The sequence below is a fragment of the Ursus maritimus genome, unplaced genomic scaffold (genome assembly GCF_017311325.1).
Source record: "Ursus maritimus isolate PB19 unplaced genomic scaffold, ASM1731132v1 scaffold_32, whole genome shotgun sequence".
Lineage (NCBI taxonomy): Eukaryota > Metazoa > Chordata > Mammalia > Carnivora > Ursidae > Ursus > Ursus maritimus.
Genome location: NW_024425786.1, coordinates 4,619,851 through 4,635,743, shown reverse-complemented (window position 1 = coordinate 4,635,743; position 15,893 = coordinate 4,619,851). Strand labels below are relative to the sequence as shown.

Below are 15,893 nucleotides of genomic sequence, written 5' to 3'. Positions count from 1 at the left end.
TACTAAAAACTACTTTGATGGTTATGTTTCTTTAAAACATATACTTCTGGGTGCCTGGGTGGCTCAGTCCGTTAAGAATCCGACTTCGATCTCAGCTCAGGTCTTGATCTCAGGGTCATGACACTGAGCCCAACATCAGGCTCCACCCTGGCCATGAAGCCGACTAAACCAATCAATCAATCATTATATACATTACTCTCTTGTTAAGCAGAACATACCAAGTACTGCTTTTCTCAATTTACTCAAGGGTCATCGCTCTGAAACGGCAATCACTAAGCAGCTGCATCTGCAGAGCACTCAATGGCGCACAGACTACTGGCCCTTTACAGCCTTCCACCTGCCACCATGAGAAATCAAAAAAGAACCAGCTATGAGAGGGCCGATGGATACAGCAAGGAAAAGCCAAACAAGTGCGCATCCAGGTGACCACACACACGTAAACAGAGGTTGTTTTCTGTTTTCTTTCCCAACACTGCCCCTTCTGAGGTAGCATCTCCCTTACTTACTAAGGATGCATGTCTCCAACCTGTTGAGTTTGATGGTCCACAGCAAAGAGTCCTGTGGGGGCCATGTGACCATCAGTTATTGTTAATACTCTTAAGTCAATTCATTTACTTGACAAGTAATAATAAAGTACCAGGCACAGAGGACAGACACAGCCTCTGTCTTCATGGACCTTGTTGGGACCTGACTTTATGCCAGTACCACACCCAAGTATCTGACCTGTGGAAAACCTCAGATGACACAGACATCCCCAAGGTGCCTTATTCTACCTGAGAACCACACAGGGCAAAGACGGCACAGACCATCTCATTCCAGTGCATCCTGCCTGCTTCACCAACGTTCAAAGCACAAGCCTTGGGACAGTTACCACACGTATGGCTGACTTATTTCGCACACACCTAGGCTGCCTGGCTGAGGACACTTGGCCTCCTACCTGCAGCTACAGTGAACATTTCTTCTTCAAAGAGTTTCCTCCCCATAGCAACCAAACGTAAGAAGTCCATTTTGGAGTCAATATTCTTTCTTTTTACACTAATGGAGACAGAGTTTGAGATGCCAGGACCCCATGCTACAGAACCCTCTCACACAATTCCCTCTGGCCCCTCTAAGCAGTCAGGAGGCCCACAGACCCTAACCAACCCTCCTTCACAGTTGACTAGACCAGGATGAACACCTGCCCTATGGAAACAAAGCAACTGGCTGAGAGGAATCAATCCAATTCTCCATCTTGAATATTCTAAATACAAACCTTGGGGACTGGAGCCCAATGATGGTGAACACTGGGACCAGAGTGAGGACATACAGGAGCCATGCCTGGGGCCACGACAGGCTAGGGGGCAGAGCAAGGAAGCTACGTGGAAGCAGAGAAATCTCGTCTGCAAGGAGAAACACAGGGAACAGCAGAGCTGGGAGCTCTGGCATCCCAGAAGAGACCCCAGCTCACCCCACAGGGTCTCCAGAGGAAAAGCCTACTACCTCAGAGTCTCCAGGCGCAGTTCCCGAACTGTCTAGCAGCACTTCAGTTTCTGTCCTGGGAGGCTGAGAGTGCTTCTAGCTCTTCTTACACAAAAACCACCTTCACTGAACCTAACTTGAATGGCTTGTGTTCCTTGCCATCAAAACTGCTCTAAAGTAGGGCCTGTCACCCTCCGTGACAGCAAGTGTCCTAGCATCCACTTTCTTGTAGAAATGAACCTCCGGACCTGATTACCATCATTTATTAATTGTGTGTGTCTGTGTGAGAGAGAGATTCTGACACATTATTTAAGGCACAATGTCCCACCTTGGGATAACGAAAATATTGTCAAATATGTACTGTGAGGACCTTATAGCTACTTTTCTCATTAGGTTTTGAACCCATTTGGAATGTGTGGTGTGTGTGTGTGTGGGTGCGCGCGCACGCGTTTGGTAAAATATACATAACATAAAGTTTACCAATTAACCTTCTTAGAGTATACCATTTAGTGCCATTAAGTACATTCACATTGTCGCACACCATCGCCATTCACCAATGTTTATTTTTAAAAAGCATTCTGAAAATCATGACCTTTCCATTCTTACTAAACAAATGATTTCTGTTTATGCTCCTTCACGAAATGATAGGGGCAAAGAACCTCACGGAGGTGGTACTGAGGCAGGCCGGTGAAGAAGGGAGCCGAGAACATCCATAAGCGCTTGGTGCAGCACCAGAGCAGCTAACTCCAAACACGGCCACAGAGGCTGGAGACTAAAAATCCCTGGAGAGGACAGATAACAACTGTCAAGAATACTAAGCCAGTTAGAAAGGTTGCCACTATCACCAGATTTGCATCAGAGACACCCGGACAGGCAGCAATGGGTCACATGTAGAATAATCAGATTCAGTGGAGAAAGACTGATATTCTCTGCCTCCCAGGATGCCTGGAATAAATCTCTGGGCCTTGAATTTGGTCAAGTAATCATGATCAATTTCTGGAGGACCCCTAGGAACATAAACAAGTACTTCAAAAATGTTGAGTGCCCACTCACCACCTTCTGCTTGTTATAGCTTTCTTTTTAAGCTCAATGGCCTCTATCAATAAAATTAAATCAAGAAGAAACCTCCAGGCAAATGATCCAACCAGCACATTTCCTAACGGCAGAGACAGGAAGGATAAGGCAGAGAAAGTTGACAAGAACACCAGAACTGTAACTTGCCCCTCAGTACCTTTAAATATGAAAAAAACTTCTAAAATACAAATGATGTTCAACGCCTCTCAAAATGCCAGGCCTATAGCATATGGAGGAATATGACGAAGAGAAGATCCTATGTGATCGATTTTAGTGGACTCACCAAAGCTCCCCAATCCACAAGCTTCTTTCTGGTTTTTTTTTGTTTTTTATAATAATATTTTTTATTATATTATGTTAGTCACCATACAGTACATCCCTAGTTTTTGATGTAAAATTCCGTGATTACTTGCGTATAACACCCAGTGCACCATGCAATATGTGCCCTCCTTAATACCCATCACCAGCCTATCCCATTCCCCCACACACCTCCCCTCTGAAGCCCTCAGTTTGTTTCCCAGAGTCCATAGTCTCTCATGGTTCATTCTCCCTTGTTTACCCCCCCTTTCTTCTTCCCTTTCTTCTCCTACCGATCTTCCTACTTCTTATGTTCCATAAATGAGTGAAACCATATGATAATTGTCTTTCTCTGCTTGACTTATTTCGCTTAGCATTATCTCCTCCAGCCCCGTCCATGTTGCAGCAAATGTTGAGAAATCGTTCTTTTTGATGGCTGAGTAATATTCCATTGTATATATATATGGACCACATCTTCGTAATCCAGTCATCTGCTGAAGGGCATCTCGATTTAGCTATTGTGGACAATGCTACTATGAACATTGGAGTGCATATGGCCCTTCTCTTCACTACGTCTGTATCTTTGGGGTAAAAACCCAGTAGTGCAATTGCTGGATCATAGGGTAGCTCAATTTTTAACTTTTTAAGGGACAGCTACATGCAAAAGAATGAAACTTGACCACTCTCTCACACCATACACAAAGATAAACTCCAAATGGATGAAAGACCTCGATGTGAGACAGGAATCCATCAAAATCCTAGAGGAGAACATAGGCAGCAACCTCTCGGACATCGGCCACGGCAACTTTTTTCATGACACATCTCCAAAGGCAAGAGTAACAAAAGAAAAAATGAACTTGTGGGACTTCATCAAGATAAAAAGCTTCTGCACAGCCAAGGAAACAGTCAAAAAAACTAAGAGGCAGCCCACGGAATGGGAGAAGATATTTGCAAATGACACTACAGATAAAAGACTGGTATCCAAGATCTACAAAGAACTTCTCAAACTCCACACACAAGAAACAAATAAACAAATCAAAAAATGGGCAGAAGATATGAACAGACACTTTTCCAATGAAGACACAAATGGCTAACAGACACATGAAAAAATGTTCAAAATCATTACCCATCAGGGAAATTCAAATCAAAATCACATGAGATACCACCTTACACCAGTTAGAATGGCAAAAATTGACAAGGCAGGAAACAACAAATATTGGAGAGGATGTGGAGAAAGGGGATCCCTCCTACATTGTTGGTGGGAATGCAAGTTGGTACGGCCACTTTGGAAAACAGTGTGGAGGTCTCTGGGTTGTTTGTTTGTTTGTTTTAAGATTTTTCTTATTTATTTATTTATTTGAGAGAAAGAGAGAGAGCATGAGCAGTGGGGAGATGCAGAGGGAGTGGGACAAGCAGACTCCACGCTGAGCACAGAGCCTGACGTGGGTCTCAATCTCATGATCTAAGCCAATATCAAGAGTAGGATGCTCAACTGACTGAGCCACCCAGGCGCCCCTCCATGAGTTTCTTAATAGGAAGACTCATGGTTTACTGAATTACTGGGAATCTACACATTTCATAAAAGTTTTATCAACTAACTCCAGAAAACACAACTAAATGAATATAAATAAGACTACCTTAAACATAAAAAGTCTGAGGTTAGCAGATCTGTAATCATATGATATGTAAGTCTATTTCTCCAAAACTGTGAACTCTCATCCACATTAGAATAAAGAGCTAAATGTGTCATAGGGAACAACCAAGCAGAATGAACATTTTTGTGCTGTGCATCCTTAACAACTTTAATAATTTTTTACATTTTTTAAAGTAAACATTCATGACAGGTGTTAGACCTAAAAAATCAAACCCTCTACATACGCCAGGAGGAAGGCACTTCCGTGACTATAGTTCTAATTCCTCCTACACAGCTTGAGCCAACAATATTAATTCTTGACCTGGAACAAGTACCTCAAAAAGAAAAGACACAGTTACACAGAAGAGAACGGCTGCATACCAGCAAAGAAGCCACAAAGCAAATTCCATACATCCAACTTCACTGTCTATCATCCTAAGTCAGGACGGGAAGGAACTTTAGAGGTCATCACTAGGACAACCCTGTACCCAACACTTGAATTATCTCAAAATTATTATCAACTCAGTATACAAGACCTCAAGTCTAGGGAAAGCAGGATGAGAAGCTGTGCCAGAACCAAGAGTGATGGAGTAGAATCTGGTAAGAAGAGAAGGTCGTGGGGGCCAAGGGAAGAGGCTTCTAGCACGTGGCCTACGTAAGTGGCATCAAGAACAGCAGAAAATACACCTCTGGCTGGAGTCCCTGGTCCTACTTAACCAGGTTCCTGGCTATGAAAGAGAAGAGCAGGAGCTGGGGGCCACAGTGGGCCTGGCACTAAAAGCCATGTGGGATTCCTAAGCCTTTCTGACCAGAGGACTTACCTAGCACTATTTGGTTCAGGGCATGACAAAACTGGGGTAATGCTGACAGCACAGCAAGTCTTCCCCATGTTCTGAAGTCTGATATCAAAACGCGTAACTTTTCATCAATCCTGCAGTAGAACACAGCGTTGAAAATTAGGGAATGTTTGCAGAGACCCTCTACCATGAGATATTATTTTCTTTAATAGTATTTACAATTAGATTCCTTCACAGAAATTATATTTAAACAATTTTAAAATGTCTTAGTTCTCAGGGAAAATTATAAACATTCAGTCATCTTCAAATGCTTATTCACATCTACTTGCTCTTACTTCTTTTCTTAGACAAAGGACAAAGCTCAGTGAGAGACCACATATCTCTGTTTTCCTATCAGCCACCTCGGCGCAACCTAAAGGAACACAAAGCCATCCAGGATGGGAGGAGACGGTATCTCTCAGTTGCCATGAGGTTTAAAAAGTCATCTCAGGAGCAACATTAGGTATCAATCAAAATGGCTGCAGTTCAAATCATCTACTCCAACCATAAATTGTAACTGAGCTAAAATGATTTCTAAATATAACACACTCTATTTCCAAATGTTTCTTGGCAATTAAATATGTAGAAAGTCAACAAACCCCCAAGAAAGCAGAGAAAATGAACTTTTTGAAAGCTCACCATTCATCAACTACAGGAGGCTTGGAAGATGCCACATGCCGGAGGCTCAGCCTCAAACTCGGCCCTGCAGAGGAAAACTCCAAATAAGATTTCTTCAAGAACTGCTCTCACGCAGTACTAAATTACAAGCAGTGGCCTCCCTGCAGGAGCACCAGGAGCCCACAGCCACAGGGAGTACCTGGAGTGTGCTGCACCTCCTGGAGGGAGAGGAGACCTACTGAGACAGCCCGGCTAGCACGCCAGTTACAGACGAACAACTGCAGACTGCTGAAAATCTAAGGCTCAAGCAGCAGAGTTACCGAAAATGCTTCAAGAACAACGCAATGCCCTCCCCACCCCACCCCACTCCCAAAAAAGTCCAAATGCATTCCAAAAGCAATTTGAGTGGAACATAATTTAATGTCCAGGCCTCACCTCTCTGAAATAAAGCAGCTCCTCCAATTTAGTCAAATTACCACCGAAATGCTACTTTATAACAAAGGAACTGCAGCAGAGTGCTCTGAACTTCATGGGAGAACAAAAATGTAGTGTCAATATGCTCACAACACGGCTCAATCCACAAAATCATGAGGTAATTAAACTGACTGTTTTTAGGTTTCAATCTGTTTCGCCAGAAACCCTGTCCAAACTACACTGACGCAAATCGGCTTGAGCAACTTCAGCTCTATCAAAACAACCCCCTATCTTATCTTTTGTTTTACCTTTTATCGCTGATTTGTGGGCTGACTAATGGTAAACTGATTTGTGCATGTGCCAGAAGTCAGTTCAGGAATACAAAACGAGAAAAGAGTTAGACGAGCAAATTCATGAATGAAAATGCTGACGTCATAGTTCAGCTCTCAGCAGAGCTCAGGGGAGTCTGTGAAGAAACTGTGTACCTTTTGGGATGTTAAACCACCAGTCATTTAGGAAAAGAGATAAAATAGAAAAAGCCCTTGCTCAGGGCAGGGAGAGTGAAAAACAGAAAGAGAAAAAGCTCTATTAACCTTTTTCCCTAGACCAAAAAGCAAAAATGCCCAATATGTATGCCACAAACAAGCATAACTTCTAAACCATGGAACTGCTTCATGGTCTTCTTAAAAGTGATATTTTGTAAAAATATGGCTAGCGGGTCTCTAAATAAGTAGAATACAGTCTCAGCCCCACCTTAAATCTTCTTCCATCACATTCAAAAAAAGAGCACATGATAATAGCTTTAGTTCTCCACTGAAAATTACCTGGCACTGCCATACCACACCTAATTTTAAGCAATTCTGAATATAATGGGGTGGGACTCAATGACCTCAGGCAAGCTACTAGAATTTTTATGTGCGAGGGAAAAAAACGCTTTTATCTAATGATGTAATATAAACTAATAAAAAAAGACATTATAAAAATTTGATTTACTTAGAACTATTAAAAAAGTGCCTATTGGTGTGGATTGTTCACATTTTTCATCTCTTGGCAAGGCTGAAAATACAACCAGTAATACAAACTTCTGTAAAGTTTAGACACGATTTCCTAAAATCCTTTTACTAAGGACACTTAAGTCACTGATTCCTAGATGCCTAACACTTCCCAAGAAATTTAAGATTATTACATTCTTAGAAAATAAGCGACCCCCAGATCCTTGGTAACCTTTCCAAAGCACAGCACGACAAGGAGAGCCTCTCTTCCTTACCATTCACATGGCTTAAAATAGCCACTCACCCAAAATGGGATTTTTTTTTTAATTTAAGCAATAAACATTTTTGCCAATAAACATTTTAAAAAGAAGATCTTATTAAGTTAAAATGCAAACATACCGGTTTTATCTGTAAATCTAAAATGTTAAAAGAGATCATCTTACATTTCCACCACAAATATCTTTGATAGAACATCACTACCCCCTTGTGGATTTGCAATAAAAAAATCCTTATCTTTTATGTTCACTTTTTAAATTATTTCATTCTGAACTTCCATTAAAGTTCACATTTTCTTCACTAAGAAGGGTTATTTTATTCTGATTACTTTTTAAAAAAAGAGAAAAAACACCTAACATTTTAAAATAATCAATGCCATCAGCCTCTTTATCTTCTAAGCACCTCCATGTTGGAGAGTGTTCTTCAGACAATAGCTGTGTGTGCCAATTTCAACATGGTACCCACGCCAACATTCCATTTTTCCTTAGAATATCTGAATTTACACTTCCGATCATCACTTCAGATTACCTTCAATGATAAATGCGTAATTTCTTCACTAGTGCATCGTTTTTCTATTTGATAATTTTACACTTTAGACCAATTTCTTTTTATCGCTTCCAAATGGTTTGATATTCAAGTACCCCAGAAAACCAATGGGGCACGTACATCCTCAGAAATACTTTTCAAACAAGGATTAAAAACCAAATCTAAGTTTCAAAAAGATTAATTCTTGATTGTATTACCACACTTTCAGAAATGCTTCCTGGCACTCTAAATCAACCCCAATGAAGGAAAAAAAAAAAAAAAGATAACACCTGTTTTTCCAAAGCTAGAAAGAAAGGCTTTGTTTTTCTCATTTTGTTTTTAGTTGCAGGAGTACCTCCAGTTGTATCTGCGGATCATTCTAACAAAACACACAGATACATCGTAAACGCATACTATAAAAAAGATTAAATAAACTTAAACATCTGGTTTATCACGTGTTACAGACACCAGACTTCGCTTGAAGTATAAATCATCTCCACAATAATGTACCAGCTACAAAGAGCAAGTCTAACTAGTCCCACTGCCATTACTGGGAGTTAGCTCCCCATTTGCTCACAGACATGGTATACAAAAGTAGGAACACAATAACTTACTATTATTATGAGAAGTAAACCCCAGTTTTCATTCCAATGGTTGAGTGAAAATAAAGGAAAAACAATTCACTTTGCAAGTGTTTTTAAGTAACTAAATACACAATCTTACCTCGTGGTGACAGATAAGAAAAAACGAAAGACACACTGTGTGGTCTGCTGCTAAATGACTGAATGCTATGTGTTCCAAAGGCTTTCACAGGTCCGCCCCACTGAATACTGTTAAGTACCAATTAAGCAACATGTCCAAAGCTAGTGGCTCAACTGTACAGCAGGCGCAGTCAGAGCTGGCTTTTTTGGGATTGTGTTATGATTGTTGTTTGGGGATTTTTTTTATTTTTATTTTTTTGAGAGAAGGTAGGGGGAAGATATTTCAGATGACACTAGAAGTAAAATTAGTGGTGAGAGTAATGCCACTTAATTAGTCTCCAAGCAGTAATGTGTTTCAAACCGTAAAGAACTCAGATCCAAACATTTCTTTCAAGGCATGTCACTCTGTACACTTGGAACTACAGGCCCACGCTGCAGAGAGCGGACTGAGGAACACGGCCCCAGACCAGTACATCTCCCTCGCAGTCACTTTCTGGGAAGTCTCAGGCGGAGATATGCTATGTGACTTGAAAGGCCTGGCTAAATCTGAAAAAAAAAATGACATAAAATGTGACTGCACTTTTTCCAAATGAGTAAAGGACTCATGTATAAGGAAACATGCGACTCTATTAAAAATGAGCAAAATACTGGGGTAAATGTAGAAGAACCTTTTAAAAAACACCTCTGGCCATTCCATCTATGACAGTCCATCAGTTGAAAGTAAATAAACAATCTTCTAAAAAAAAAAAAAGAGAGAGAGAGAGTGGAAGGGAAGTAATATGGCTGACACTTGGCCTCTCTTTGCAATGGGGTACATAGTATTTCTTTTTTAATCCAGGGTAATGAGCTAAAAAATGCTCAGGAAGCATTACCAATCTTTACACAAGGAGGCCCATGACCTTCTACAAGCAATGGCGCTCAAAGCAGAAAGATGCAATACAACCTTAGAAATACACAGCCAGCATACTGATGGGGGAAAAAAAACACCTTTTACTTTGTCCCTCCACATAAAAAAATCAGGGACTGCTGTCTATTGTCAATATATAGAGAGAAACACTGTCCTTACCAACACATGACAAATATCATGGGATGGAAGACCATCACATTTGACAGAATGGCAACACATCTTAATGACAGGACTGATAGGCACTACATCCAAGGATGGTGCAAAATACAGGGACCGGATAATGTCTGGTCGACCTCTATCCTGAACCTGATCAGGTGTGCAAAACAAAACAAAAAAGGAAGAAGAACAAGAGGAAGAAGAAGAGAGTGAAAGACAGGTTACACACTATAACCTGGAAAAGAGAGTGAATGAGCATGCAACCCTATTCATGTTATACGGACAAAGAAGTAGAGCACAAGAATACTTCCTACTCTCACACTCAAACACACCAAAGACTTCAGCTAGTATGACAGTAACATTAGAAGACCCCTACCTCCTTGTGAATGAAGGTCCCAAATGAAGTAGTATACTTGCTGACTCTGCCCAAAGAAATTTACAATTATCAAGCCAAGAAGGAAGCTGGCTAAATGCAGCAAAAACAAATTTCCAAAATCCTAAATGAGGAGTCCCAGATGCCAGAAGGACATGGTGCTTCACCCTGGGATCCTATCCACTTACAATTACTACTATCACCCCTGGTCTTATGGCTTAAACCTCATTTCATCCCTCTATCCTTAGGGAGAGAGAAGTGACACTGCCTCTTACTACAAGACAAAAGGAATGGTGAGCACACTCCTTTAGTAAAGACAGACTAAATACAGTAGATCTACAAATACTTTTTTTATAATAATGACAAGGGCAATAAGGAAACTTCTTCATATGGGAAAGGGAGGTAGGACTTAGGTCACCTAGAACATCAAAAACAGGCAGGATAAGAGATTCTAGAAGATAAAGAACATTTTAGAAAATGATCTGTTATAATGGATACACACATCACCTGTCACCACAAAAAATCTTCAAATATTCACATGAATAAAGGCCACTGCCAAACCACATACTATAACAACCCTAAACAAGAGTTCTTTTTTTTTTTTTTTTAAGATTTTATTTATTTGACAGAGAGAGACACAGCGAGAGAGGGAACACAATTGGGGGAGTAGGAAAGGGAGAAGCAGGCTTCCCACTGAGCAGGGAGCCCGACTCAGGGCTCGATCCCAGAACCTTGGGATCATGACCTGAGCTGAAGGCAGACGCTTAACGACTGAACCACCCAGGCGCCCCTAAACAAGAGTTCTTAAGCGTGAAATACTAGAAGAACTGGTTTCTACAGACATTGTGGAAGGGAAATCTGATTTAATACAGAATGAAAAAAAGTGCATTTCAGGTTAATTTTTTATTACTATTGTCATCATTCTGAATACCAAATCTACAACCAAAAATAATCAGAGATTATTTACCTCAAAAAAAAAAAAAGATACAAATAAAAGTACTATTAAAGAAAGTATAAAGTATTAAAGAAAGTATAAAGTATTAGAGCCACATAATAAACAAAAGCATAGTAATTTAAACCAGATATCTAGCCTAAGAATGGTCACCACAATTAGGCACAAAGTTAGATATAACACTTCTTGGCGGCAAAAATGTAACAGGATCTCATACGGTTCTTACTATCTGAGGATATGAAACATACCAGTTCATCATATGAGTAAATTATTTTTCTACCCCTTCCTTCTATAAAGGATGCATTTGATATTATGTTCTACACAATACCTAGTATGTTCTATACAATACCTGGTATGCTTCTGTTCAAATGTTAAACAAGCATTCCAACCAACCATGTATCTAAGTGACCTAAAAGTTAAGCCCTTCCATTTAAAAAGAAGATTGACCTTACTTTTTTCTACATACACCCTACACACAGTCTGAGGGAAAGCTGTTAAATGCCTCTCACTCTGCCTTCCACCCTCTCTAACACCCCCAATCCTGCAGGGAGGGGATAAGAGTTCAGATAGCACACCATTCAAGTAAATTTTTGTAAGATTACAAGCCAAACAATTAAAATTCAGAAGAGAATTCCTTAAAAGAATATATAGAAAGACAAGTACAAGAAACACTGGAATGTCATTCATACTAAGAGATTTCAAGTACAGTCATATAACCATCACAGAGCTCTACACATAATAGAAGCTCAGTGAATGTCTCCAGAATGAGCGCGCCCAGTGATGGGATACGGATCCCAAAACAGCTTCCCTCCAAAAGGACAAATTCAAAGGTCCCACAAAGGAGGCAACAGACACAACTATGAGGAGAAAGAAAGAACATGAGAATCACTTTCTATTCCTTTTGCATAAGGAAATCAAGAAATAGTACAACTGCACACAACGAGGTACTTCCCTGAACCTTAGGAAGTGGGAAATGAAGAACGGCCCACAGGAGTGATTAAAAAAAAATTAAAAAAAAAAAAAAAAAGTTAAACCACAAGATGGGCTACCTCAAAAGCAGTAAGAAAAATTATAATCCCACCAGGCACACAGGCTACATCCGACATAAACAGAGAACTAAAATAACGTCACCTGACACTAAAGGATAGTCTACTTTAAAGGCAAAGCCTAAACACTAAAGAAATGGAAAAACATGGGCAAGCAGGATATATAAATATGTCTCAAAGAACAAGCAAGAGCAATCCTACTCTTTTGGAAAGGAAAATCCAACCAGTCTGACCTTGAGTAGAGGTGGCTATGTACATGTCAACACCTGGAATCCACTGAGTTTATCGGTAAGATAGAGAAACCCAACATTTAACAGCAGGATAAGTCAAGTCTTCAAGAAGACAAGGGAAGAAGAGCTGTCCCGTGAGTCACCCAACCTTGTCCAAAAAACTGGAGGTAAGGACTGAGCGGGAGGAGAGAGTGACGTTCTAACAAAAAGATGTAAGAAAGAAAAGTCCTTAAGAGAACCCATCTCGCAGGCCTAACTTCGAGAGACCACCATGTGCTGCACGAGTAAGAGGGAAAAGCTGATTTCCAATAATCTATGGGGAGGGTGACACAGAAAGCACGGCCATATTAAACTCAAAGAAAAGAGCCCAACTTTACACACTAACCATAGTGTGTTCCTCTAACCCTTACCATTTTCCTTCCATTGCCCATTGTACAGAGCACCCCGATTAGCAGAGGAGACCCAGAAAGTCAGTCAGTGGTAGGCAGAAGGACAGGAAAGGATCCACCACCGGAAGTGAGATGGGAACGCTCACTCTCCTGCGAACACCCTAACATCTACAGCAGGTACTCAACTCTCGTTTTCCAAAGGTCATTAATACCACACACTAAAAATATACAATTCCATCAAGCTGAGTATAGATCCAGACAGAATAAAAACAGTATAAAAACTTAAAAAAAAAAAAAGGGAAATTGAGGTTAACAGCGCTACTTTGGGGCAGTGGGTTTTACGTCCACTGGATAACTCCGTTATTACCTGAAGGGCAAAATCTCGAAGTCAAAGCCTAATGCTGACCAATGCTCCAGTTCACCCTGCCTCCCTTAGTTGGTACTCCAGGTGGACAGAGACTCCTTGCTCAAAAAATGCTTAATGGTCCAAATGCTGAGTCTGACAGAGGATGAGGCTCCACGCTAAGCCTGTCAAAAAGTAAGACTTTGCTGCTGAGTGACAGCAGCCAGCAGCCACTGCAAACTCAGTGAGGGAAGGGACTGGGGCCCCAGAGGAGGCTCCATCATGGCCCTGACCCAGAGTCAAATCTGCAAACTGTGATACTCAGGACAAACCTGGACAACAGTCCCTCCCACCCCTTGATGAAGTGTCACAGGCCTTCCCAAAGGTACCTTTTCCTACTGCGCACAACCTCTCTCAATTATTTAAATGGCCAAAATAAAACAGCGACATATTTATGGCTGTTCATTCCTAGTTCTGTCACAGAAACACATATTCTCACCCCCTCCTATTGATGCCCCAAATACAGGAAACCTCTTTCCCCTACCCAGCAGAAAAGAGATCAAGATGAGAACTTTTCACCCTATGAAGAATCAAGCAGAGAATACTGCCCCTAAATTCAGAATGCCTAAGTTTTGGTGTGCATCGGCAAGACTCTACACTTCATGTATTCGGGGACTTGCTGAACGTTCCAGATGTCATTCTGCTTATTCAGTACAGTACAAATGACAAATGAAAGAGTGGTAAGAACTGGCCATTTATCAATGAGTTTTCTGATTCTTCTAAGCCTGAAGAGTTACCAACAACAGTAATATATATTCATACTTGTACATGTCAAGGTCCCCACATACACGCAGAATGCAGAGCTAGACATGTAACCCTTCCGACTTACGGTGTAAATGTGACAGATGTGACTTTGTCTTTTAACGCATACCTACATGTGTATATATACAAACAAATGCATGGCATCGTGTTTTTCACCAAAAGAGAACAAAAGCAGCAAATAAATAGAAAGCATCCAAATTTCCCCTTCACCAGAAAGCTATATGATCCAAAAAAAAAAAAAAAAAAAAGGTTCAGATCCCATGAGAGACAACACGAGGCCAAAGGAAGGTTCTAGTACAACAAGCACACTAGCAACCCCTTCCCGAATGGCATGTGGGCGACATGAGTGTCTACACTCCCTTTTCTAGATGGAAAGGCATATGGCTTCTTCTTACCCAGCCAACATGAATACAATTTAAGAAAATCAGAAAAAGTCAAGGTAACAGGCTCACTAAATATGGCTGACTGGGAAACAGAAGCCATAAGGAGGATATGGGTTCTCTTAAAAAAGAAATGGGAAGTTTATTTCCAGGGAAGGTTCAAAAACTCTTGAATGTAGGATGTACAAAGTCAGGTTCTTACTGCACAGAAGACAGTGATGGGAACACCAAAAAACAAGGGCACAAGACCATGTTCTTGGTGGGGTAGTGTCAACTGGTGAATGCTGCCCCTACCTCAGAGGCAAAAGGGAAATGGAAGCAAAAACAGACCCTTGTTTTCCTCAGACACTGAGGAGTAATCACCGTAGACGCCTCTTACTCAAGTACTAGGCACAATGGAAGCCCTGCCCTACATCTGATGGGGGACCCCCATCCTCACCCAGACAAGAAACTCTGAGGAGTGAGAACATGTTAGGGGAGATAGCCAAATGGGGAAAGGGGCACTGGAATGTCCAGTTTCTCCCCTAAGAAAAAGAGGGCAACTCAAAGGGTATTCAGGAAATGAGCTCACCCTAACCCAGGAAAGTGTGCAGAGAGTATGCAAAATCTGTAAGAAGTATCTGCTTTCCTATTTAGAAATGACTTCAGAGCTGCACAGGCCCCCACTACCCTCTGGATGAGGGAAGAAGAACATGGGGAGCCCAAGTCCCCTTGTCCTGGCTAAAGGGTCAATAGATGGTGTGCAGAAGCCCCAAAAGATTCCACAGAAGATGAGAGGTTGAGACAGACCCCTCTGCCAAAGAAGGATCAGGGTCACAGAAGGTAAAGGGCAAGGGAGTATGGAGATCCTCACTTGCCATAGAAACGGAGACCCCACCCTCCTGGCTGCGAGGGGTGCAAGGGCAGGAGTAGGATGGGAACGACTGCTAGGGGCGGGGATGCTGCGCAGGCCCCCTTCCCAGGAAGGGAAGGGGGAGGGGTCACACGAGGCCCTTCTGCCCGGGGACGCTCCGCAGGAGGGGGTCCCCCTGGCGGGGAGAAGAACGGGGACCCCCGCCGGCTCTGGGAGGCGCCCACGGGGCTCCAGGGTGATGCTGGACGGAGTCCGCCTGGCCCTGCCGCCCAAGAGCCACCGGCGGCGGGGCTGAGCGCCGACCGTGCCCCCGACGGGGACCGGCCCGGGGCAGCGGGGCGCGGGGCCGGAGGGGGCCTGAGGCGGATAAACTTTCCGCCCCGCGGCCCCCACCGGGCCCGGCGCGAGGGGCGGGGGCCGCACCACGGGCCCGGGAGCGGCGGGGATGCCCGGTCCGGGTGGGGGAGGCGCCGGCCCTCCCTCCGCCGGCTCCTCCTCCTCGCTGGGCCCGGCCCCCGCCCGCCGGCCCCCCGCCCCTCCGGCCCCAGCCCGCCCCCGGGTGGGGGTGTGCGGCGCCGCGCTCCGCCGCCCGGCGAGTCACCTCAGGACCCGGCCGCG

At 42.7% G+C, this 15,893-nt stretch overlaps 1 protein-coding gene across 2 annotated transcripts in view; it reads right to left on the bottom strand.

The window, feature by feature from the left end:
• Positions 1-15,893, bottom strand: part of CAMTA1 (calmodulin binding transcription activator 1) — an 837,244-nt gene that overhangs the window by 821,103 nt on the left and 248 nt on the right. The window contains exons 1-2 of one of the 2 annotated variants that reach the window (XR_005839010.1): positions 5,938-5,966; positions 5,284-5,393 (exon numbers count right to left, since the gene is read on the bottom strand). Coding sequence is in view for 1 of the 2 variants with exons in the window: in XM_040645728.1 (XP_040501662.1) it covers positions 5,938-6,001 (64 nt within the window). In the remaining variant the exon portion in view is untranslated. Of the gene's footprint in view, positions 1-5,283; positions 5,394-5,937; positions 6,002-15,893 lie in introns of those variants that run through there. The other variant, XM_040645728.1, reaches the window with a different exon arrangement.